This window comes from Corythoichthys intestinalis, chromosome 6 (assembly GCF_030265065.1).
Source record: "Corythoichthys intestinalis isolate RoL2023-P3 chromosome 6, ASM3026506v1, whole genome shotgun sequence".
Lineage (NCBI taxonomy): Eukaryota > Metazoa > Chordata > Actinopteri > Syngnathiformes > Syngnathidae > Corythoichthys > Corythoichthys intestinalis.
Window position 1 is genome coordinate 29,876,231 of NC_080400.1, and position 27,462 is coordinate 29,903,692.

The window sequence follows — 27,462 nt, forward strand, 5'->3', positions numbered from 1 at the left end:
GTTTTGAATAAATGTATGTAGGCATTGTTTAATAACAGAGATCATGAGTGATTCCGATGGTTCTTAGAATGTACAATTTAGCTACTTTTATCAGGAGCTGACCTTGTGACCTAAAAAGAGTTTTTGTCTAGAATGGACAAAGCACAAACTTTTTCAAATGACGTTAGTTAAGTCATGTTTTGTACAGACCCGTTAACTTACTTACTAATTTAAATAAGTTGATGTGATAGCGACAACTGTAATTTTACCGAGACTTTATTTTGATTTATCTGGTGTCTGCAGCCTGGTCGCTATTGCTGCAATGAATCTGAAATGTTAATCATTTGTCCTTTAAGTATACACAGGGTCAGGGGCATCAGTAGGTTTTAAGAACAGGAGGGGCTTAGCCCCCAGGAGTTACACTGGATGTAAGTTAACGTAGTGTATAAACACAAAATTCATGAGCAGCTAACAAATAACAAACAAGATAATTTATATATTTACCGAATTGGCCCGAATATAAGACGGCCCTGATTATAAGACGACCCCCTCCTTTTCAAGACTCAAGTTTGAAAAAAGACTTTTTGAACACCAAATTAATTTTTATGCAGAAAATAATTACAGTACATCTGAAACAAATGATTATAACAACATATTTGAGACAAAAAGCATGTGATTTTGCCTCATGCAAATCTTAATATCTGAACATTTAAATATGTAAACTAAAGTGCAATCACATTCGTAAATGAATGGCTTCTGGTTTTTGAAATGTAAATAAACCAATCTGTTGTGATAAAACAACAAAATTGCAATCACTGCATTAACCATCAAAGTGAAATATAACTAACTGTAGTCTTGAAACAAATCTGAATAAGGAAAAGCATTGCAATAAAATAATGCAAACTGGTTAACCTTGAGAGTAGCTGAGATCTGTCATGACAGAACATCGCTTCAATGATATCTGGCGCCATCTAGCGTCATGAATGGGTATAATGTCTAGACTGCGAATATAAGACGACCCCCACTTTTTCATTCTTATTTCAATGCAAAAAACACCGTCTTTGGATGAATGGGCCAAAATACCAGCAACAGTGTGTGAAAAGCTTGTGAAGAGTTAAAGAAAACATTTGGCCTCCGTTATTGCCAACAAAGGGTACATAACAAAGTATTGAGATGAACTTTTGGTATTGACCAAATACTTATTTTCCACCATGATTTGCAAATAAATTCTTCAAAAATTAAAAAATTTGATTTTCTGGGTTTTTCTCTACATTCTGTCTTTCATGGTTGAGGTTTACCCATGTTGACAATTACATGTCTCTCTAATATTTTCAAGTGGGAGAACGTGCACAATTAGTGGTTGACTAAATACTTATTTGCCCCACTGTATGTTGAGTCTGTTTCTCTTTTGGTTACAAGATCAAAGTGACTGCCTTTAAAATGAGTCTTGAATTTGATTTGTCCCCTCTGTCTTCTTCCAACCTGATTTTGAAATTTAGATTTGTCAGAATTGAGAAGGGTACGTTTTTAATCAACCTGAGATCTCATTTCACTTACGAAGGGTACAGTGGACGAATTAGATTTGTTGAATACTGTCAGATTCTCCCTACATGCCTGAACCTACATATTTTGTTGCCAGCCAGAGAAATATGATCACCTTCTCAGGCATGTTGGCATGTAACTGTAACTCCAGGTGGCACACACAGTATGAATAGTTAATACCAATGAGGTGTGCCGTCCATGGCCAGAAGTTTCTACCCTCGTCACCCCCCGAGTTGTAAACATCCAGAGCTCACTTTCCAGCTTGGCGCCGTATCAAGAGCAGAGTACAGCAGGGCCTTACTCCCTCGTTTTGTCATGATCTCACCTCAGCCCGCCATGACGCACGAGCCTATTCTGTTATTTCTGGTCACACAAACTTTAGGTAACCTAGTCAGCGGTGTTCGGGCTATGTATGTGGGAGAATGAAGGGCTACATTGACTATAGTGAGAATCATAAAGTGCTAACTTTTTTTAATGAGTTTTGGACTTGGTAGATTAACACTTGTCAGAGTTGAGAAACTCTTGCCCACCTCCTCCTCTGGATAAATATGACTTGACTGGTTTTCACAGGTCTCTTTAGCATTTTGATATGTCAAAGTTGAACGACCGAGGGTTTCTGTGATCAAAGAGCGCGGGGGGTGGGTCGGAGTGGACTGTGGGAAAGGAACGGGGGTAGAGAAGGGCTACATGAGGACTTCCTAAGGGGTGGGAAGGACTACTGCTGGTGTGCTGGGTGCCAGCATTGACAGGGGAAAACAACATCATGTGCTGCTGTTTACTCCTCAACACAGCACTGTCATAGTCTCCTGACCTACTTGTCAGAGCCCAAAATAAAAGAATGGATCTGTCTCCGAATCACTCGCAAAACAAAGGCGTTTGTTCCGTCGGAGCTGGTGGAAAAAAAAGGGGCTGTCTTGATTTTCATTTCTGTGACAAAATGGACTGCGTACAATGCTGGAAACCAGTTCAGTTCACCAAGTTGCCATCTTGCCTTTAAGACTCAGGTCATATGAGAGCTGTCTTTGTGTATTCAGAGCAGTTGCACTGTGTCCACGCATTACAGACATTACTTTCTGCCCGGCTCATGTAATTAAAGAGCACCGTAAGTCCATTCAATATACAGCCCCAGCTTTGAAAGGCGCAGACCTTTTAGCTCGCCCCGGTGGGTTGGTCATAACGCTTCAGCATCTCCTCAATAACAATTTGAAATGTATACATGTCGTCAACGAGACTGAACTGTGCCCTCCTTGGCCCAAAATGTATTTGCGCTGCGATGATGCACAAAGCTCTGTGTAGCTCGCTCAATTTCTATTAAATGAAAATTATTTAGCTGGAGGGAATAGCATAAACATTCCAGGAACTGCTTTAGTTGTAGGAAAACAGCGACCTGAGTGAACCGCTCCTCCGAATGGTTAAAATAGGAGCAACGAAGCTCTTGTTGCATGAATTATTGACTTGGTTGTTCCTCCGTCTGGTAGATTAGTAGTCGACTGATGAGAGCCTGGGGTTGTTTAAGGTAATGTAACGCATGTGTGTGTACGCGTGTAGAGTGGCCACCTCAGTTGAGAGCTGTGTGCATGAGCACATACAGTAGAGTGGCTTGAATGCTCATGGGGTCATGCGAGGTGTGTAGCCTCAACTGAGCTGAGAGGCTTCTCTTCGTGTACACACCAAGCACAGCCTGGGGACAGTGTCGCTATCTGGTACGTTCGTGACGACACTAAGCTAGATGTTTAATATCATACAATTATCAATTTGTCCCCTTTCCACTGTAGTCTGACGTCTGAATATAGTTACGTGAAACAGTGACTCTGGAAAAAAAAAAAAAATGAAATAGACAACAATTTTTCATTTTTCCTATTCCAAGCGAGAGGTGGGGCAGACCCCTGATTAACCACTATCAGGGCTTGATGTGAACGTTTTTTTTCTCAGAAGCCACTTTGGCACGTGGTTTCCCAGAGTTAAAAATTACCTGTTGTTTTCAGAAGGTACAATTTTTATTGTTGGGTAATAGGTGATATGCTCTATCAATTCCCATACTCCATAGAAGATAGGTCAGCAGTAAAATAAGACTCAAATTAAATCAAAGTGAGAAAATTTACTGTTCATTTATAATGCACTAAAAATTTGGCTGAAAAATGGCAAAAAAGGTGTTTTCAGTTCTAGTCAGACAATTTTTCTTTTCCGAAATAAAAAAAAAGCACAGATTGAATTTGACAAAAACAAAAGCATGAACTCTGTCTGGCCAGCTCACTCCTATTTTCATAAATTTAAATTCATGCAAAACTCCACATCCACCAAATGCTGCACCGGCTAGCAAATGAGCTTTCCAACCAGAGTGTTTGCTGAGCAGGGGTCGCGTTAACCGAATATTTTCCGTCGTTGACCGATTTTTTAAAAACGGTGACGGAAAAAACTGAAGTCCATCTGTCATTTTGACAGGTTGCAATTCACACCCCAGACCACAGGGTGGCGAGTGAGCATATTAATTAGCTATTGTCTCTCTTGATGCATGACGTCGTTGAAAAATGTCAAGGCAACCGAGTGTCTGAAGTTTCTTCAAAAAGCCCCAAAACGATGGTGGTGTTGATAAAAGAGGTGAAAAAAGAGGGACTGCACAAGCGGGCACGCAATTCAAGTCCATGCGCACCAGGAGGAAAGTGTGAGACTGCGTTCAGGCCACAGCAGGTGAACTGTTAATTTCATTGTTCCATATGTAACCTCATCTGCTTGATGTGCGATGATGGCACGGTGTGGATTCTCTGTTAAGCTTGTTTGGACAGACTATTAATTTAAAATGAATGAAAACTAAATACTATTGAATATGTTGAAGCGGTATGCAATGTTAAGAGTCTTGTTAGCTCGAATTGCTGTGTCCAGCCGCTGTAGCTCTGCTGCTCTCTGTGAATTCTCTATTCAAGCCGGAACGCGCTCGGCTCTTAAGTGGCTCTGTTCACGTGACTGTGTCGTCATGCGCTCGGCCAAATGGACACACAAGTACGGAAGGTGAATTATGCCAAACAAAGGGTCACCACAATGTCATTATCATCATTTTAAAAATTTAAGTGACGGGTAAAAATAGATTATGACCGGATTTTTATGACCCTGTCAGTCAAAATGACAGACAACGAAAAAGTCTAGCGCAACCTCCGTTGCTGAGATAAACATTTTTAATTACAATACAGTGGTACATCGACATACGATCCTTACGACATTCGACGTAAAATTTGACTCGTCATTTGTCTCGACATGTGACAACATGCTCGAAAAACGACGATTTAAGACAGGGGTCGCACTTCTATTGTTTTCCCGCACGGCGGATTTTCTTGTGAGAGAAATCAACATGGGTCCCAAGAAAGTTAGTGCAGGTGGTGAAAAAAGGAAAAAGAAGACACTTAATACTGAAATTAACATGGAAATGAGCGAAAAATGTGAACGTGGTGCGCACGTCAGTGAACTGGCTCGACAATCCTCCTCCTCGGACCTCCGAAGCCAACAACAACAGAACATGAAAAGGGAAAGTAAAAACGTCCAACTCTTCTGCACCTCTCTCACTCTCGTCAGTCACATGGTGCATTCAGGAACAGAATGCAAAACACAACCGAACTCGATTTGTTACATTATTATTATTATATTATTAATATTATGATTTGTATTTTCAATTTATTGGTTTTGCTATATGTACAGGGTGACTCCAAAAAAAGTTTACACTGCCATAATACAACTTAAATACCATGTTTATTCATCTTAGAATTAGAATTGAATCACAAATTATACATTATTGTAAAGAACATGTACAGTACTCTATTTTTCAATGTGTCCTCCCTTAAGTGTCACAACAGCCTCCAGGCGCCTGCGGAACGCTTGACAGGTCTTCTTTATGTAGGATGCTGTCATCTTTTCCCAAGATCTAACAATGGACCTCTCCAAGGCTGCCACAGAAGTTTGTGGCTTCTTAAAGGCACTGTCCTCCACAGTTGCCCATATGCTTTAATCCAGGGGATTGAGATCTGGACTCTGGGGTGGCCACATATCACCTTGTCAATCAACTTTTTGGTCCGCACAGATCTTCACTTCCAGACCCAGGTTTTCGTGAGGCTGTTCCAGTATCTTTCAGCTTCTTTTTAACTTTGTAGACTGCACATCTGGATATTCTCAGATTTGCTGCAATCTCAGTAGGTTTCAGACCGGCACGCAGGAATTCAGGTACAGCTAAAGTTTTCTTCATTTTCAGCAGAAGCACAGAAATTGTAGAGACGAGAGATTACCAGCTGCATTGAGTGACCTTAATGTATCACTTAACCATGACAACCTATTTAGATATATTTCAATGGCTTTTAAACAAGCAGTCAACTGAGTGTAAACTTTTTTTTGGGTCACCCTGTAATTGCTATTTGTAATTGTACCTGCAGCGTTTATGAAGGATTTAGCTTAGGTTTTTGGGCTGTGGAACTAATTAATCGAATTATAATGTATTGTTATGGAAAAATCCCGCTCGACATACAACCATTCCAACTTACAAAATAGGTCTTGGAACAAATGGAATTCATATGTAGAGGTGCCACGGTATTTGCTAATTTGATAAACTATTTAACTATCAATAATCTGATTTGAATTTAATGATTGTCAGCATATTTCTCTAATCACTCGGATCTCTTTGTGGTAGCATGAAAGCCAAAGAGAAATAACGTAACATGTACTGTATGTCCTTTTGATGCAAACTGAACTGAGGCGCTTCAACTTTTGAAGTTCTACTGCGCTTTGACGATCATCCTCCAACGACTGAACTAAAGGAAGACATTTCTTTAGTGCTTTTATTTTTTCATAAAAAATGCAATAAAGCAAAAATAAGACCTCGTGACTGCAAAGACTAGACAAAGAAGAAGAAATACAACATCCGGGCAATCAATGAATACAATCTCTTGTTCAATTTGCACTGTGGTTTGCTCTCATATCCTCAGGGTGGGAAAACTTTTGTTTGTGGTGTGAAAAGAAACAGGCTGCGCTTATTTGTGAATGAAGGGATTAGCACCAACACTTCACCCCAACATGGAGCGTGATCCTATCTGGTTGCCTGGACACATGGTTTTGTGTCTTTTAGGCAGCGTGAGAGCCTGCCCATACGGGAAAAAAACAGAAATAGCCTTTTTTCCCCCCTTTTTTTTCTAAAATCACAATTAAACAATTCTGGTTTGAGCTATAGATTGGTTTAAAATTGTTTAAACAAAAATACAGAATAAAAGTGAAGTCTTAAAACTAGATGAGGGCTCTGAGAGTACAAACCTCCGCCTAAACCAGTACTTCTCAAATAGTGGGGCGCGCCCCCCTGTGGGGGCGCAGAGCGATGCCAGGGGGGGCACATGTGACCTCGGGGAACATGCTTTTTTTTGTTTTTTTGCCGTACTGGAATAAAGTGTACTTGCACATCCACTCAGTAGGTGGCAGTGGCGCTCTCATTTTCAGAGTGCGCGCAGTATTTTTGAACTAAGGAAGAGCACTCAGCACACACAGAAAACAGATATGAAGAGCAGTGTGCCACCGCCGTTTTCGAAAGCCGTTTTCCGACCGGACTCACTCACGCAACAACCCACTATCTTGTCCGGTTCTCACGTCGCCGCCCGAGAAGTGCCATTTTCGGCTTGGGATCGTCACGACGACCGCCCCGACCTACGGTTCTACCTCGGCCGCCGAGAACGCGCTTTTTTTCGTGCCGTTTGCCTTTTAGCTTTGACTTGTAATATAGTGGGTGATGAGGAAAGACCACTGTTTACTGTGTCTAAAAATAATTATAGCGGACAGCCAGAAGCCAAATCAATTAAGACGCCACTTAAAGACATTAGACCCCAATCTCATTGATAAGCCGCTTGATTGTTTTTCAGTGAAAACGTGCCGAATATTGCCAACAATCGTCCTGCTTTGTCAGTGTTATATCAGTAATCCAGTGAGCATTGTTAGCATGCTCATTGCAAAATAACTCTACACCATTGCAAAGGAGGTAAATACTGTGAGCAGCAAAAATAAAAACTGTCCTGTCCAAGGACACTGTTTTTTTTCTTTTTATTCAGTTTTGTTTTTTCGGTGAAATTTTTGGGCATATTGTCCTCATGAGTGAATGTTTCTAATCAATTTTAATTTGTTATTGTTTACTGATTTTATTACATTTTATTTTTTTGTATCAAATGGTCAAAAATGTACCTTGAGTGTATTTTTTACAGTTTGGATGTGACTTTTTTTTAAAATTCAGGCAAATTGATGCACGTCAAGTCTTCTCTGTTACAAACAAAACAATGTTAATAAAGTTACACTTTATTATAAGTTGATCTATGTTACTTTTTTTCTTTATTAGGGGACACAATGTTAGGCAGATGCGTATTTATAAAAGTAATTTTATAGACAAATGATACTATTTACAGTGGCGGCAGAGAGTTTGGGTGGGCGCGAAACATTTACGTCTTCCTTGGGGGGGCATGACAGAAAATAATTGAGAAGCACTGGCCTAAACTAAGGAGCCAAATTCAATTTGATCCCAAAATTGAAGTCAAAATTTAAGCAAACGTTATTTTAATTTAATCAACTCAGTAATGAATTATGAGTATACACAAGTGTGTGTTATATGCATAGACAATCAACATGCACAAATAGTCTCAATAAACAAATTTTCCTAAATAGAGAACCACGGATCATGTACTGTATGTACGTACTTACAACCCCTAGCAAAAAGTATGGAATCACCAGTCTCGGACGAGCACTCACTCAGACATTTTATGATGTAGACCAAACTCAGATAAAAAGCTTGAAAAAAATAATGAATAAGTTCAAAAGTGCAATTCTTTAGCATTCAGAAACACTAAAAGAAATGAATAAAAAACATTGTGGTGGTCAGTAAATGTTACTTTTATAGAGCAAATGCAGGGAAATATATATGGAATCACTCCATTCTGAGGAAAAAATACGGACTCATAAGAAAGAAACAAAGAAATAACTATCAAAACACATCTCTAGTACTTAGTAACACCATCTCTGGCTTTTATGACAGCTCTCTGAGGCATGGACTTGATGAGGATTCTTCATCAATTTGCTGCCAGCTCCCTTTGATTGCAGTTGCCAGATCATCCTTGCAGGTCGGAGCCTTGCTGTGGACCATTTTTTTAAATTTCCATCACAGGTTTTCAATGGGGTTGAGATCTGGCTATTTGCAGGCCATGACATTGACAGGATGAGTCTTTCTCCAAGGAATAATTTAACAATTTTAGCTCTGTAGCATGATGCATTGTCATCTTGGAAAATGACATATTTTCAATTGAAGGGATAAGAAAGCTGTCTAAAATTTTAATGTAAACTTGTGCATTTGTTGAAGATTTAACCACAGCCATCTCCCCTGTGCCTTTGTCTGACATGCAGCCCCATATCATCAAGGACTGAGGGAATATTGATGTTTTCTTCAGTCATCTTTGTAAATCTCACTGGAACAACACCAAACCAAAGTTCCAGCATCATCACCTGGTCCAATGCAGATTCTTTACTCTTGACACCTTGTCCAATTCAGATTCTTGAGTCTTGACAAGGCTCAGTGCAGGTTCAGTGCAGTGATCCCTCGTTTTTTGCGGTTAATGGGGACCAGAACCTGGCACGATAAGTGAAAAACCGCAGAGTGCCCCCCCCCCCCCCAAATGTGTGTGTTTAAGGTATTTATTCATATTTAGCATTGGAAAGAGATACATATAAGACATGTTTTTTCACTTCTTTCCCCAAAGTATAGAAAAAAACAACATCTTATGTATACATACCTGTACATTTATTTTAATAAATGGTTTTTAAGCACCTAAAATGTAATACCATAATTTTCGGACTATAAGGCGCACCTGACTATAAGCCACCACCTACCAAATTTGACACGAAAACAGCATTTGTTCAGATAAGCCGCACCGGACTATAAGCCGCAGCTCTCATCACTGTTTTATGGGATATTTACACCAAAAGACATCATCTGGTAAGACTTTACTTGACAGCGGTGTCATAAGACTGTCATTAGAACGTCATAATTATGACATGACACTGTCATGAGCACTAACGAATGCTTATGACAGATGTCATTCAGTGTCATTCGGCCAATTATCTCACTTTTGAATGGATGGAAAAGATCGGAGCTGGGCATAAATGGAGTCGGTGACAAAATTTGCCAGAAGACACTTAATAACATCTGCCATAAGAATTCGTTAGTGCCCATGATAGGGTCATGCGATAATTATGACGGTGTTATGACAGTGTTATGACGTCGCTATCAAATAAAGTTTTTTTTTAATTTTTTTATTTTCCCTTCAGGCATTACAAATCCAAACAAACATACAGCATTTATATGTGTTTACAATTAATTCAACCCGAAAAGAAAAGGGCTGACGGGAGAAGCCGAAGCTTATTGAAACCCGTCCCCAGTATACCATATAGGACGCAGAAAATATCGAATATCAATTTTTGACATTCAGATTTCGTAATGATTATGATAGTTTATTTATTTATTTATTTTTTATAATAACCATCCCCTCTGATTGTTCATTTTCCCAATAGTCCATGGTCGATCGAGGCAATGTGCTCGTTATGTTGATTAGATCCAGTAGACTAGTTCATAATTCAGTAATTAGTATATTCAGTTGATTCGATCCAGAAGATAGGGAATAGCTGAGGACCGATGGTAGGCCGTGTCCACCACCCTCCTTTTGTTGACTTAATCCTTGTCGCAGTTTTCGTTCCTTGCTAACTCCCAATGAACATTCATCTCAAGGTTGCGCAGCTTCGTAGTAGGTTGCATCGCCATTTCGGTTGTGGACTCATGGCCTGGGGGACTGGCGTCGCTAGGTCATTCAGAAGGACTGTCCCAGCGATCACTGTCCCACCTGGCACAATCAGAAGCTGCCAGCAGCGCACCAAAAGGAAACATCCTCGATATCGTTCCTCTTCGAGTGTGGTCAGACACAGCGGCCGCCATCTACCCCAGCTATCCTCCACAATATCCAGACTTTAAGGTGTTTTCCGGGCAGGCGCGTTGTCCAGATTCTGACCGCATTGTAAAGCAGGACAAGTGATATTTATTAACCCAAATAAATCAACAAATAAGTCCCACTGGACTATATGCCGCAGGATTCAACATGAGAAAAGTAGTGGCTTATAGTCCGAAAATTAGGCTAATTTTGATCAATTTTAAAAAAGTTACTTTCCCACCAAATTCTTTTTCAACAAGACTGAAGTACAAAAAATGTTTGTTTTTATTAAATGCTTCATTTAATGAGTGCACTCAAATCCGCTCAAGCTGCTCACTGACACACAATGAGGGGATGTTTACAAGGTGAAATTTCACATTTGCATGCATTTATATGGTTCCGTCTCCATTTGAACAATGTCGCAATTCCGCATGAAAATGATGTAGTATTCTTGCCAGGCCCTAGGGGGCAGTGCAGATTTACAAGGCGACAGCGAATAATGCACTTTGACCTCCTCAGCCCGGAAGACAACATGCCCTCCCTCTCCAAGCAATGGCATTTTTTTTTTTTTTTGTTCAAAAAGGCACAAAAATGGAAACATTCAACATATTTGAATTTAAAAATATTATTAAAACAGTAAATTAAAGCCGACGTTCCGCCATTAGCTGTTTTTAATGTTTAATAGCACCGCTGCACATGCCCAATGTGACGTGTAGGAGTGCTGACGTTATCGGCGCGGGTCCCGCGCGGGAGGAGCTTTTGATATGCATGTGGAGCCAGCCCCCCTCAAGCCTCCGCAATCAAATTCTTCCACTTTGGTGGCAGGATTCAGAATTTCCCGTCTTCGCCTTCTGTCTTCGCCGACACCATATGCTACTCAGTCATTGCGTCTTCGTGTCACAGAGTCGCCATGTAAACTGCCCCTAAGTTTGAAGTTTCGGCTTCCAAGCATGTCTGGCAAGATCAAACATTAACGTCTGTCAATCATCGTTAACTTTAATAAGCAACTCCTGCTGAAGAAAAGCACCAGGAGGGATAGTGAGACAACATGATATTTATTTATTTTTATTTATTTATTTATTTATTTTTTAAATCCTCGATGGACTGAGGGCGCGAAGTTTGAAGTGCGAAGTAACGATGGATCACTATATTACATTTTCCTACTGGGGATATGGTATGCTACACCACTGTCATCTATTATTCTGCTAAATACCCAAATCACACAGATATCATTTTGTTCAAATTTACTATGAAACTTATACTAGTTCTTGTACCTGGTTGCCCTGTTGTATGCTTTACATACGTTTCAGACAAATGTGATGCGAATTTGGTAAGATTGATATATACAGTGGGGCAAATAAGTATTTAGTCATCTACTAATTGTGCAAGTTCTCCCACTTAAAAATATTAGAGAGGCCTGTAATTGTCAACATGGGTAAACCTCAACCATGAGAGACAGAATGTGGAAAAAAAAAAACAGAAAATCACATTGTTTGATTTTTAAATAATTTATTTGCAAATCATGGTGGAAAATAAGTATTTGGTCAATACCAAAAGTTCATCTCAATACTTTGTTATGTACCCTTTGTTGGCAATAACAGAGGCCAAATGTTTTATGTAACTCTTCACAAGCTTTTCACGCACTGTTGCTGGTATTTTGGCCCATTCCTCCATGTAGCTCTCGTCTAGAGCAGTGATGTTTTGGGGCTGTCGTTGGGCAACACGGACTTTCAACTCCCTCCTCACCCCGTGGCGTCAAAATGATAACAAGAACGGTGAGCAAAAATCCCAGAACCACACGGGGGAACCTAGTGAATGACCTACAGAGAGCTGGGACCACAGTAACAAAGTAACTCAAATCCTGCACTGCTAGACGTGTCCCCCTGCTGGAGAAAGTACACGTCCAGGCCCGTCTGCGGTTCGCTAGAGAGCGTTTGGATGATCCAGAAGAGGACTGGGAGAACGTGTTATGGTCAGATGAAACCAAAATAGAACTTTTTGGTAGAAACACAGGTTCTCGTATTTGGAGGAAAAAGAATACTGAATTGCACCATATCCACTGTGAAGCATGGGGTGGAAACATCATGCTTTGGGGCTGTTTTTCTGCAAAGGGACCAGGATGACTGATCTGTGTCAAGGAACGAATACATGGGGCCATGTATCGAGAGATTTTGAGTGAAAATCTCCTTCCATCAGTGAGGGGATTGAAGATGAGACATGGCTGGGTCTTTCAGCATGACAATAATCCCAAACACACAACCAGGGCAACAAAGGGGTGGCTTCCTAAGAAGCATTTCAAGGTCTCCAGATCTCAACCCCATAGAAAATCTGTGGCGGGAGTTGAAAGTCTGTGTTGCCCAACGACAGCCCCAAAACATCACTGCTCTAAAGGAGATCTGCATGGAGGAATGGGTCAAAATACCAGCAACAGTGTATGAAAAGCTTGTGAAGAGTTACAGAAAACGTTTGGCCTCCGTTATTGCCAACAAAGGGTACATAACAAAGTATTGAGATGAACTTTTGGTATTGACCAAATATTTATTTCCCACCATGATTTGCAAATAAATTCTTTAAAAATGAAACAATGTGATTTCCCCCCCCCCCCCCCCCCCCCTCGCACAATTAGTGGTTGACTAAATACTTATATACCCCACTGTATATATTTAGATTGATATGAATAGCTTTTCCATATGGGTGAACCGACTCTAGGACTCTAGGTGGCAGATGCACCAAGACTGCTTCTGTTTGGTTGCGTGAGCAAACGTCGGCTCAGTGTGCCGAAATAGCATCCCCACCTCGACCTATCCTGAATTATTAACCTACTTGTGCAGGTTAAATGTGTGTGCTTTCCTTCTGTGGATAAGCTTGCGAGTAAATCATTCTTGCCATTCCTGAAGAGACAATACTCAGCCAACTGCGACCTAAAAGGAATACCTCTGATTATATGCTATTGACCCAATGGAGGGCCATGGGTCAGGGGGTCATACTGTGCCTTCAAACCTAAATCCAGAGTCTATTGTCTGGTTAAGGGTGAGAATGCAGGGGGTCAATGACAGCCAACTTTAGGGCTTATCCTGTGAAAAAAGAAGCTCCTCTGCACTTATTACCCAAAGCCTACTGGAAAAACTCAAAGCCTCTTTGTTTTTGATGTGGACACAACACAATTCTGCCACTAACACAAGAAAACCTGCCAGCCTGAAAAAGTTGACTTAGTTCTTATTTGTTACAATATTTTCGGTGTAAAATAAATACGATTTTAAGAGAGACAGGAGTTTATTTTGCCACACATACTGTAAATGCCAACTGTCTGAGCAGATGGCACAAAAATAAATCATTTTAGTCAGGCATGTGAATAATAATTAAAGTGGCTTTAAAATATGAAAAAAGTAGATGATGCGTTATTCAGCTTTTCCAGACTGCCCAGTCTGAAACACATTGGAACAGTACGCCCCCTGCTGGATGAATTACACACAGTATTAAGATGGAAAAGATCTGACAGGATAACATTTTCAAATGTCTCCAGGGGAATAAAGATGGCTCTCCGTCTTGGGCTTCTTGTAGAAAGTCAATCTGGTTAAACAGTGAAAGGATTTTCTGTATGGTCAGCAGATAAGATGTGACATTGGGAGGGGGCAAAATTGGGGAGGATAGGGAGGCTTTGAGAGTGGTGGGTATGTTGTCTTTCATCTCAAATATTGTGATCTGTGGGTGAGAAAAGGCCCTGGTCATTAGGCAACGGCATAAAGACAGAGGGTGAGAGGGCTGGTGGGAGGTGCATTTTGAGCCTATGACTAATGGGCTTGGTCAATGAGGGCCTGAACTTCATTGTGTGCTCTTTGTGCAGCTCACAGCCCCAAAGACTCTAACAGGTGCAGTTCAATCCAGTGGATGGCCTCCCTGCAGGATTGTTAAAACCAGGGAATGTCTTTCATCCTGTCCATTTGCTGTTAATGATTACAGATGATCCACTTCTACTAGTGTTGTCACAAAAAAAAAATATCCCCCCTACCTCCAAAAAATAACATCTTTCCCGCTCGTTGTTAATGATTACGGCTGATCTACTACTACTAGCATTTTTGTAGGGAATTAAAAAAAAAAACACACAAGCAGTCATCCATCCATCTTCTTCACAATTGTGTGTTTTTGTGCCAGATCCTGAAAAAATGAATTGGTCCGCGTAAGATTAAGAAAACAATGAATGGATAATGTTTTCTGGCTTGATTTGTTTCTTTGTCTCCTGTCCGTTAACTTGATTGAACCCAAAAGCGAGCGGCTGACACTCTTGCCTCTTAGTATGAGCACCCTGCATCCCTTTTCCCTGCGTTAATTCCAATTTAATTGCCAGTTGCCTCAAGGCACTTCAATAACAGTAACAAATGATTTGATTTAGTGGACCTCATCAGACTGCATTTTAAATGTGACACAGCAACCCCACTAGAATTCCAATGAAGTGCTGGCACAGTCCTGTGTTTACTAATGATCCTCCGCTGGAGATGTCTGATTGAATCTCAGTCAGGAGCGATGTGTGCTGCAAGCATTGGGAGAGGATCTGAAACCTGAGCAGACAAGACAAATAAGGACCCTCATAATCTCATATGAATGCCACCCTGTCTCGAGAGGCACATTTTTGTCTATAAAGCCGCAGATTAGCCGGCTCCATGCACGGCATTACCGCACATATAATTTTGCGCCTGTGCGAATTGACAGAGTGGATTTGGAGTGACGGCGTCCAGAGCCCATAGATCAAGTGGCCTACTGTATGACACCCGAAGGATACACGTCTCATAGCCATTTTAACTTAAACGAGCCTGCCGGCGGCTCCCTATCTGTATTCCTCGCCACACTCGGCGCAACAGGAAAGCAGCCCCAAAGAGATGCCAGGTCACACACAGGATTAAACTGGATTGTGTTTTTTCCTGCAGTCCTGCCTTTAATGGCTTGATATCACTACTTAACATTCTGCACAGGGCGCACGGTGTAGGCATCATTTAGGGCGGAGCCACTATCAGCCGCTCTTTCAGTACAGAGGACTTCACAGGCTGTGGCTGACTCCTGATGGGGAATGAAGAGAATAATTACACATCTAACATAGCAGGAAGGAGCCATTGATTGTGTGATTGGCATGCGCTACGTTGGGTGGGAAATTCTTCAGGAAAACAATGACTTTCATGGTTGGAAATAGAATGTATAAAAGGCTCACAGCTGAAAGCGCCTGCGGGCTTTTAGGGGAGTTGGTTTTGGTAGAGACACTTGCTCTTTGAAAGAAGCTTTTCCCTCCGAGGACTCACACAAAGTTGAAGTGACCCAGTTTCCCCACTTAAGGCCCCGTGTCTGCACGCCGTACTGAAATAACCGCGCGCCTTCGTCTCTCCTTTTGTGTCTTCTCCAGGGACTGACATGGCAGTGTTCTGTCTGCTGTGTGCAAAGCGCTTCCAGACCCAGAAGGCCCTGCAGCAGCACATGGAGGTCCACGCAGGCATGCACAGCTACATCTGCAGCCACTGTGAGCGCCCATTCCCCAGCCACACCACCCTCAAAAGACACTTACGCTCACACACAGGTAAGAACAGACGCCTCCTGCTTCGTACCTTTGCTGCTGACTGTACAGGAAGTGGGTGTCTGAAGCCCATCTTGTCAAACTAAATTATGTAGCAAAATGTTAGACACAATGCTTAGTTAAATGCGGTGCAATTCTACACCACATTAAAGTAGAACATTGAATGCTCAATTCAGTTTGACTTGACTCATATTTTTAACTCAATTCTCCCATTGGAAATAGTGGAAAGGGGGAAGAACTGAATTCACTCTACAGGTAATACTTTGGAAAGATTTTCTCATTCTTATCTGACTAGTATAACCACTAATCTCTGTCATTTCCAATAGTAGTCATGCAAGTTCTGTTTTCAACTAGGTCTTGTTTACTCTTCTAAGACATTTGTAACACCTATATGCCACATGAAATAACATGAATTCAGCACTACACACACCTGACTAATAGACTTCACTATCAGTTGACGGGAAAGAGGGCGCTGGCCCGTTCCGTATGAGGGCCTGTTTTAAAAAACTTAAATGCAAATATTTTCAAAACCAAAGCCATTAGTGACCTAAAACCAAAACAAGCAACTCACTTGGGCATATACAGTGCCTTCCGACAGCATTCGGCCCCCTTGATTTTTTTCAACTTTTCACCACATTTCAGGCTTTAAACATAAATATATTATATGTAAATTATTTGTCAAGAATTAATAACAATTGGGACACAATTGTGAAGTCGAATGAAATTTATTGGATATTTTATACTTTTTCTAACAAATAAAAAACTGAAAAGTTGGGTGTGCAATATTATTTGGCCCCTTTACTTTCAGTGCAGCAAGCTCACTCCAGAAGTTCAGTGAGCATCTATGAATGATCCAATGTTGTCCTAAATGACTGACGATGGTAAATAGAATCAATCTGTGTGTAATCAAGTCTCCGTATAAATGCACCTGCCTGCTCTGTGATAGTCTTAGGGTTCTGTTTAAAGTGCAGAGAGCATCATGAAGACCAAGGAACACACCAGGCAGGTCCGAGATACTGTTGTGGAGAAGTTTAATGGCGGATTTGGATACAAAACGATTTCCCAAGCGTTAAACATCTCAATGAGCACTGTGGAAGCAATCAAATTGAAATGGAATTATCGAGTATCAGACAAGTTCCAAGACCCAGTCGTCCCTCTAAACTTTCACCTCGAACAAGGAGAATTCTGATCAGAGATACAGCCGAAAGGCCTATGATCACTCTGGATGAACTGCAGAGATCTATAGCTGAGGTGGGAGAGTGTCCATAGGACAACAATCAATCGTACACTGCACAAATCTGGCCTTTATGTAAGAGTGGCAAGAGGAAAGTCATTTCTCAAAGATATCCATGAAAAGTTTGCCACAACCCACCTGGGAGACATACCAAACATGTGGAAAAAAGTGCCCTGGTCAAATGAATCAAAAATCAAACTTTTTGACCACAATACAAAACAATATGTTTGGAGTAAAAGCAACACAGCTCACCCTGAACACACTATCTCCACTGTCAAACATGGTGGTGGTAGCCTCATGGTTTAGGCGTGCTTTTCATCGGCAGGGACAGGGAAGATAGTTTAAATTGATGGGAAGATGAATGGAGCCAAATATAGGACCATTCTGGGAGAAAACCTGTTGGCGTTTGCAAAAGACCTGAAACTGGGACAGAGATTTATCTTCCAACAGGACAATGATCCAAAACACAAAGCCAAATCTACAATGGAATAGTTCACAAATAAATGTATCCAGGTGTTAGAATGGCCAAGTCAAAGTCCAGACCTGAATTCAATTGAGAATCTGTGGGCAGAGCTCAAGACTGCTGTTCCCGAACGCTCTCTACTCAACCTCACTGAGCTCAAACGGTTTTGCAAGGAAGAATGGGCAATAGTTTGTCTCTCGATGTGCAAAACTGATACATACACCAAGCGACTTGCACTGTAATTGCAGCAAAAGGTGGCGCTACAAAGTATTAATGCAAAGGGGCTGAATAATATTACACACCCCAATTTTCAGGTTTTCATTTGTTCAAAAAGTTTAAAATAGCGAATAAATTTCATTCCACTTCAGGATTGTGTCCCAATTGTTGTTGATTCTTGACATTAGATTTAAATTTTATATCTTTATGTTTGAAGGCTGGAATGTGGCGAAAGGATGAAAAGTTCAAAGGAGCCGAATACTTCCACAAGGCACTGTATGAGTCTCCATGAGCAGCGGCATCAAACATTTCAAAGTATTTCACTAATAACATCCCAATTATTATTTCTTTTTTATATACTGTAAGTGTAAGAATATTTGAAATCACTAAGAAAAATTACGCTAGATGCATAAAAATCGAAAATGCAGAGATAATTACCTATATTTTCAGGATAAATAGCAGTATTTAACAGTTTTTGTCCGAAATAGCGACTTTTTTTGTTGTTGTTTTTTTTTGTGCAAATTTGACTTAACTTTTCAACAGCTAATAAATCACTGAATTTTCACATCAGAAACGTAATATTTGAGAAAACCATGCAGAGTCATCTTAATTTTATTTAACGAAAGCAAAATTTTCATTTTTCTACATACAATCACAACTCATTTCGGTCGAATTCTGATGTTACTATTGTCCGGGCACGTCTTGCAGGATTGAAATGTTACATAAACTAAAACACGTAAAAGCCAAATTTGTTTTTTGTATGGATGCAGAAATGTCTAATTTAGTAGTATTTTGCCATAAAATGGGCAGTTGGCTGAAAATTGATGATTTGAAGGTAAAGTTACACTATTGTGTAATATCTGTATAGATACAAAAATCGTGGCGGCTGTCACAAAACAATGAGCTTTTTAAGTTGAAAACTCATGGAAATAATTAAGTAAATTCTGGAATTTCTATATATATATTTGAACGTAAAGCAGTCTCGATTCTTGGTTAAAAGCGAAAAAACAACAAAAAAAACCAGGCAGTTATCATTCATTTTACATAAATATTTCAAGCTAAAGTTACTCTGATTAATTCCTCCAAAATTCAGCATTACAACGTAGCGTGTGTTTGAGTTTATCGAAGTGAAAGCTTCCCCGACGTTGTGCCTGTCCCGGCCCCCTACGGGAAGCCGTGGCGCAATAGCTGTAGGAGCTTTCTCGTCAACTAGTAGTGAAGTCTATGCCTGACTATGAGCAGTCCAAGTTTATAAGAGTTAAGAAAAAAAATGCATGTGAAATCCACTTTACTTTTAAGCTTCAATCAAGATGGAGTCCTCTTAAAATCCCCATAGGTCATGATGAAATCATGGCTAATGACTGTTAGCACTAGCCCTAGTGTAGCAGCTTTGTTGTATTAGGCTTACATTGTCGATGTCCAATCTTTCTGTCAAACCACTGATGGTTAGCTTTAACTTTTTCTTCTGTAATAGCGCCAAGCATTGTCTAAAGCAATAAAATCAAGAGTAGCCAAGGAAAAGGGCTAACTGTGTGTCAGTACTAGTGTGACTACTTCCATATGGTCAAAATGGATATGTTAACAAAAAAAAAAAGACAAAAAAAAAAAAAAGCCGCGTCTTCTTGTACCGGGTGCCGGGGAATTGCCCCCTGGTGTCATACCGCGCACCCCTCCTGGCCCGGGGGTGGGTTGGGGGCGGGGGGGGTTAGCGCTTCCGTCCCCTCGGTCTGTCTCCGGCCCTGTCCGCCTCTCTGGACTGCGGCGACTGCCGCTGCCCTCCTGCCGGCGAGGTCATCGGCGGGGCCTCTTGGGGCCCGCGGGGCCTTGGGTGGGGCTTGCTGTCCCATGCCGGTGAGGTGGACGTCCTCTGGTCTCCGGTGCTTGGCGTAACGCCTGCTCAGGGTCGCCAACGGGCTTACACTCACAAGGGATTCACACGATTACTGGGTTCTAGATAACAGAGCTGATTTGTGTACACTCTTCCCCTTTCAATCACTTAGCTTATAGACTCCCCCACCCCCGCCCCCTTCTTTCCCTGGTCAACAGGCCCCCACATGGTGTCAACCAGAAATACATCTAGCTGACGATAGCACCAACATATTAGTAATTAGTGTAGACGTTCAACGTATTTCTTGTTGTTATGTTTCTTTTCTTTCTTCTCTTGTCTCTTTTCTTCTGTTCCCCCATAGCCCCTTCCTGTTCGCTAAAAAAAGAAAAAAAAAAGAGAAAATAAATAAATAAATAAATAAATACATTTTTAAAAAAAGACTTCAGACATCAGAATTGGGGGGTATTTTCATCAACAATTACGTTTTGCATGGTTTATAGATATTATTTGTGTAACTAGATCGTAAAACAATAACCAATTAAAGGTAAAACCTTTTTGACAATTTATTTAATTTACAGATCCGTGTTTTCAAATTGCAATGTTCAAACCTTATTATGAAATGGTGTTGTGCCAAAATATGCTACAAGCCAAACATCCTAACAATGCCTACTGCGCTTGCGTTCGCATGAGCACATCAGTTAAAAGCAGCGAGTACTTATTGTTGTTTCGTTTTTATTGAGTCTTTTGTTTTTCTTTTTTTTTACCTTTCATATGCCTCAAAATGCTTTTGCCGTGTGATTTCCTCTGATAGCTTCCTTTAAAGCAGAGTGTTTAACTGTTGATCACATTAGTCACGTAGTGTATTTAAACCACCCTTATTTGATATTATTACATTTAAGTACTATTTTCTTAAAGCATTTTTAGTACATTCCTCCTGTATGCATCTAAACAAAACAAGCTGAAACCACACGTTAATGCTTAGGGTGTCAAATTTGCCAGAACTTGGTGCGGAAGTCGTGCTCTTTTGTACATTCAATGTTAAAGGATGCTCGCCATTTTGGCATATTTTTTCGCACTGTTGTAAAATCTCGGCGAGGAAATTATGTCGTCAAATAGCAACACGCGAAGCTTTTTTTATGTTTTGTTGAACCAATGATATAGAACGTTTTTAATTGAAGCCACTCTTGGCCAATCACAAACCAGTTGTGACAACCGTAGGTCTGAGTTGCGTCACATATCTTTAAAAGTCAGATAAATAGCGTCCGGCTGGACACAGCACTGAAAAGGCTGAGTGTCCGTCCTAAAACTGTACAGGTGGTCGCCATACCGTGGATATCTGTTTTTTTGTTTGTTTGTTTTTTAAAAATCCTGTCTCCCATGGTTAGCTTTAAATCATTCGTCTATAGACAAGTTTCCTGAGCGAAACATGAGCGGCGCCATCTTTGACATTTTCTGCTACGGACTTCTGGTTTAGACAGATAAACATGAAGTGTGGTTGAAGTAAGCAGTGTGTAGACAAAGTTAAAACTGCAAAATCAAACCAGAGGCTCCCACGAAATCTTAAAAAGATAGATTCAGCGTGACATAGATGAAGCTTCGGGACTTTTTGTGCCGTGCGTTTGTTCTTATCACTTCGTTGATCGTTCGTGGACAAAAATGTTTGACTTGTAGTAGATGAGAGTTTGTTTTCCATTTCTTGGTCGTTGTATAACTAGATTTAGCAAAGCTAATGATGTCTCAGCTGTTACGCAAAACACAGAATGGTAGTGAATGGTAAATGGTGTTACACTTATATAGCACTTTTCCACCTTTCAAGGCGCTCAAAGCGCTTTACACTATCTCACTGAACATAATTGCGTCATTCTACACGTACTGATTAGAAACAGGCTAGCCGCAGATAGCATGGTTTTGCAGCCACAGCAGGGCTGTAAATAATATTAAGCATAATGATAATTACAATCATCATTGTAATAACAATGTCAAAGACAACAAGTTGTTTCATGCACAAGATTTTAGCTTGAGTATTTTTGGAGCACTGGACACATGAAAATACAGGAATAGGAAGAACATGTCCACATTGTCCACAGGTCACCTTAACAGATATTTATGACAGGCAGGTTATGAGGAAGGCAAATGACAAACCGGATTGTGTAAATCATCCCCTTCATTTTACGTTTGAGGTCCTCCCTTCAGGCAGGAGATTCAGAGTCCCTTGTTTTAAGTCCAACAGGACAAAAAACTTCTTCTTACCAAGTGCGATTAGATTGCTAAATTTGCACAATTCTTCTTGCACTCAGATGCGTAGCTGTTTATAGCTTTTTTTTTTTAATTGTAGTCTGTGTTATTTATTGTATGTGTATGAGTTATTTGTTGTGTTATCTGTATGCTTACATGCTCTAAGACAAGTTTCCCCTTCTTCGGGGACAATAAACTTAAACTGAACTTAACATACATACCTTCCCTAACACAGCAGCAATATGGCTACATAAACACCCAGTGTTTGTGGTGGCACGGGCTTTGTTCCACATCTGCTTTCATGGACATGTTGTCCTCCTATGTGTGATGATGGCAGATGGATGCGGTATTTCCAAATTGTCTTTTTTAGGGATTATGATGAGTGATGCCACTCCAGCTCCACTGTTGTTTTGGTTAGAGAACATGGAAAACGGAAGTCACGAGGAGAAAGTAAAGCGGAAGTACCTCGGAAACTTGTCTATAGTTTTCCAGACATTGAACAGAGCATTCTTCGTTGAAAAGTCCAGCGAACCAGATAGGTTTCTTGGCACAAGCTACCAAGAGCCATGCCGCAGCAAACTGTGGCTATCCATTGTTTTAAATGTCTAACCACCCAAATTGTTCTTCTGTACCGTAATCATGAGTCTTCTCTTGACAAATCTGCATTTACCTGTTTACAGCCTGTCTATTCACATAAGTATAGGGTGACCATATTTACATTTCCAAAAAAGAGGACACTCAGCACGGTCTCAAGATACTTGAATTTTACTCGAAGTTCACTCAAAGATGCCTATATCACTTTAATATATTTAATATATTTATATTTAAAGTGTGCCCCCTCACTCTATATGGAAAAATGCAGTTTAAAAAAAACAAAACAAATTACATATATATATATATATATATATATATATATATATATTCATTCATTCGTTTTCCATGCCGCTTTTCCTCACGAGGGTCACGGAGGTGTTGGAGCCTATCCCAGCTAACTACGGGCAGTAGGCAGGGTACACCATGAACTGGTTGCCAGCCAATAAGGCCACAAGGAGACATACAACCATTCACGCACACACTCATACCTAGAGTCAATTTAGAGTGTTCAATCAGCCTACCATGCATGTTTTTGGGATGTGGGAGGAAACCAGAGTTCCCAGAGAAAAACCCACGCAGGCACGGGGAGAACATGCAAACTCCACACAGGAAGGCCGAAGCCACATTTCAGGCTTCAAACATAAAGATATGAAATTTAATTTTTTGGTCAAGAATCAACATGTGGGACACAATCGTGAAGTGGAACAACATTTATTGGATAATTTAAACTTTTTTAACAAATAAAAAACTGAAAAGTGGGGCGTGCAATATTATTCGGCCCCTTTACTTTCAGTGCAGCAAACTCACTCCAGAAGTTCAGTGAGGATCTCTGAATGATCCAATGTTGTCCTAAATGACCGATGATGATAAATAGAATCCACCTGTGTGTAATCAAGTCTCCGTATAAATGCACCTGCTCTGTGATAGTCTCAGGGTTCTGTTTAAAGTGCAGAGAGCATTATGAAAACCAAGGAACACACCAGGCAGGTCCGAGATACTGTTGTGGAGAAGTTTAAAGCCGGATTTGGATACAAAAAGATTTCCCAAGCTTTAAACATCTCAAGGAGCACTGTGCAAGCCATCATATTGAAATGGAAGGAGCATCAGACCACTGCAAATCTACCAAGACCCGGCCGTCCTTCCAAATTTTCTTCTCAAACAAGGAGAAAACTGATCAGAGATGCAGCCAAGAGGCCAATGATCACTCTGGATGAATTGCAGAGATCTACAGCTGAGGTGGGAGAGTCTGTCCATAGGACAACAATCAGTCGTACACTGCACAAATCTGGCTTTTATGGAAGAGTGGCAAGAAGAAAGCCATTTCTCAAAGATATCCATAAAAAGTCTCGTTTAAAGTTTGCCACAAGCCACCTGGGAGACACACCAAACATGTGGAAGAAGGTGCTCTGGTCAGATGAAACCAAAATTGAACTTTTTGGCCACAATGCAAAACGATATGTTTGGCGTAAAGGCAACACAGCTCATCACCCTGAACACACCATCCCCACTGTCAAACATGGTGGTGGCAGCATCATGGTTTGGGCCTGCTTTTCTTCAGCAGGGACAGGGAAGATGGTTAAAATTGACGGGAAGATGGATGCAGCCAAATACAGGAACATTCTGGAAGAATGCACAAGACCTGAGACTGGGACGGAGATTTATCTTCCAACAGGACAATGATCCAAAACATAAAGCCAAATCTACAATGGAATGGTTCAAAAATAAACGTATCCAGGTGTTAGAATGGCCAAGTCAAAGTCCAGACCTGAATCCAATCGAGAATCTGTGGAAAGAGCTGAAGACTGCTGTTCACAAACACTCTCCATCCAACCTCACTGAGCTCGAGCTGTTTTGCAAGGAAGAATGGGCAAGAATGTCAGTTTCTCGATGTGCAAAACTGATAGAAACATACCCCAAGTGACTTGCAGCTGTAATTGGAGCAAAAGGTGGCGCTACAAAGTATTAACGCAAGGGGGCCGAATAATATTGCACGCCCCACATTTCAGTTTTTTATTTGTTAAAAAAGTTTAAATCATCCAATAAATTTTGTTCCACTTCACGATTGTGTCCCACTTGTTGTTGATTCTTGACAAAAAATTAAATTTTTATATCTTTATGTTTGAAGCCTGAAATGTGGCGAAAGGTTGCAAGGTTCAAGGGGGGCCGAATACTTTTGCAAGGCACTGTATATATATATATATATATATATATGTATATATATATATATATATATATATATATATATATATATATATATATATATATATATATATATATATATATGTATATAAAATGCATACACAACTAAACATTTTAAATTACTATCACGACAATTGTCCTTGACAAATTGTTATTCCCATTCAATTGATATTCTCATTCAATGTTCTAGATTGCACACAAACAGCAACCGAAATAAACTGACAAACTATTCAACCAGCATGTTTCCAAACGTAGCAGTTCAAAACTACGTTTCCCATAGCGCCTAGTGTGGTTTAGCTTACTGATAGCTAGCTGAGGCAAAAATCAAATCTTGCTATAAAAGTTTACAGTCATTGGCAGTGCAACGATGCGACACCAAACGGGATTTTACAGTTAAAGCTCCGACAGAAGTCAACAGTTGCCATTATATACGTATTTATTCGAAAAAAACTTAACAACTGGGCAGGCTTTGTGGCCCAATCGTCAACCCAGTAGATGGCGGTAATGCCTAACGATAGGGGTAAACTGCCAACAAAAACAAGAAGAACTACTCCTTCCCTCCCTACTACTAGGAGCCGTGTCATCGTAGGCAGGCGCTGCCACCCAGCGGCTGGAGGGATTCTCTTCAAATTAGTCCCGTGAAAAATCATAAAAACCGGACATTTTTATGAATTCATAAAACCCGCTCAGACGACGAGGATACTACGTGAAAGTAGGATTTGTCCAGGCAAAAGAGGACGTTTGGTCACCCTAAATAAGTAGCTTCAGAAAAGCTAACTAGTAACAAAGATACAAGTGCATTTGACAATGTAATATTCTACTGATTAGATTTCAATTTCCTGTTCTATGTTTATCACTAAACAGCTACTCTGTATGATATGCCATCACTGGTACCCTTCGAGGGCAGCTTCCCAAAGCAAAAAATGACAAGAAGGTATTTTTGTCTGATTTGTTCAGGGCAATTTTCCCCACAAAATTGTTGCTTGAACTCCCAAGTTTCATCACTTACACTGAAGTTCTACTTTAATAAACATGAACTCCAATGATTTCTCCATCAAAGTGACTCACAAAACTGAAACTGTGGCATTACAGACAGCTGCACGTACTCTTTGTATATGACTCAATTTCTTCTGTTAATTGATTAGCACGCATCATCTCCTGGCCTTCTTCTGCTTTAGATGACTCACCTCTGCTGTGACAGCACTGTACCGTTATGGCCGGTGTTTATTTTGGGCAATTTCACCGTGTTTATATTTTTGGGTTCTTAGACAGCCGTCGGGGGCTTGTGCAAATTCACGGCTGTCAGTTCCAGTGTGGTTCACGCGAAGCAATAGAGGGAACCCAAATAAATATTGAAGGAAAAGCAAATGGAAATGACTTGTCTTGTGTGTTCTAGCCAGGGTGAGTTTTAGTGCCGCGAGAAACGGAGCGATATTTGCCGAGGAGATGTCCCCCTTTCTTCTCTTACCTTAAATAACACTCTCAGCTGTCAGGAAGGCTTGACGTCTAGACGAGAGGAATACATAATTGATGTGAAGAGACAGAAGTGAGGGGAGTTTTGGCCATGACAGCGTATCTTGTTTGTATGCCATTCTGCTTGGAAGTAACATTTTGTAAATGTCAATGCAGGGTGGTGGGTGGGTCGGAGCATATATTGGGGGAGAATTGGCTCGTAATGAGGAGGGCCATGTATCCTGGGCCTTGGCTGTTGCTGTGGACACTGAGATAATGAGGCACATAGGTCATTGGAGATGAGTCAAGGCATCAGCCGAGGAGAGAAATAGATTAACTACAGTATAGAGGCGAGAGCAGCACACGTCTAGAGGGCTTTTATTAGCCATTAGCGAACCCTTGAGAACAGTGTCCTCGTGTCACAATATTAGCAACGTGCGACGGCACATGTGTCTGTTTGGACTATTCGGACACGGCTCCATATGCAACCCGGCGTGTCGTGCCAAGGATAAATCTCGCCTGATGAGACAATGTGCCGCTTCGCGGTGGAGGCTATTGTGCTGACACGACATGAGTTTTCGTGTGTGTCTGTGTGCCGTTTTGATTTTAAGGCGATCACCCATTCGAGTGCGAGTTCTGTGGGAGCTGCTTCCGAGACGATGGCACCCTGAGGGGTCACAAACGCATCCACACGGGAGAGAAGCCCTACGAGTGCAACAGCTGCGGGAAACGCTTTAGCCTCAAACACCAGCTCGAGACGCACTACCGTGTACATACAGGTGAGAGCTGAGGGTAAGAGTTTATGCCATTGTCGGGAACGCTTACAATTCCCAGTTTCACCAACACTTGACACTGGAAGTAGTCATTCAGATTACACATACAAAATACGTTTAATTAATTTTTTTATTTAACCTTTTTTAACCAGATAAAGTCTCGTTAAGATTAAAAATCCCTTTCACCAGAGACTCCTGGCCAAGACAGGCAACAGCACAAATACAGAGTTGCACAAACAAACACAGTTAAAAACAAGCACAAAAAACAGTTCACAAATTAATAATATTTAAAAAAAAATCAGCAGTTATAGCATCTACAGCCAAATATACTTGCTTCCTAGTCTTTTAGAAGAGCCTTAAAAACCAAGTGACACCAGACCCTGTAATTTTAGGGGTTTTTGTGGCTCATTCCATA

General features: G+C 40.8%; 1 protein-coding gene across 2 annotated transcripts in view; it reads left to right on the forward strand.

The window, feature by feature from the left end:
• Positions 1-27,462, forward strand: part of LOC130917611 (zinc finger and BTB domain-containing protein 16-A-like) — an 81,089-nt gene that overhangs the window by 49,349 nt on the left and 4,278 nt on the right. Inside the window, exons 5-6 of one of the 2 annotated variants that reach the window (XM_057839204.1) lie at positions 15,886-16,056; positions 26,886-27,053. In XM_057839204.1, the coding sequence (XP_057695187.1) occupies positions 15,886-16,056; positions 26,886-27,053 (339 nt within the window). The remainder of the gene's footprint in view (positions 1-15,885; positions 16,057-26,885; positions 27,054-27,462) is intronic. The other variant, XM_057839205.1, reaches the window with a different exon arrangement.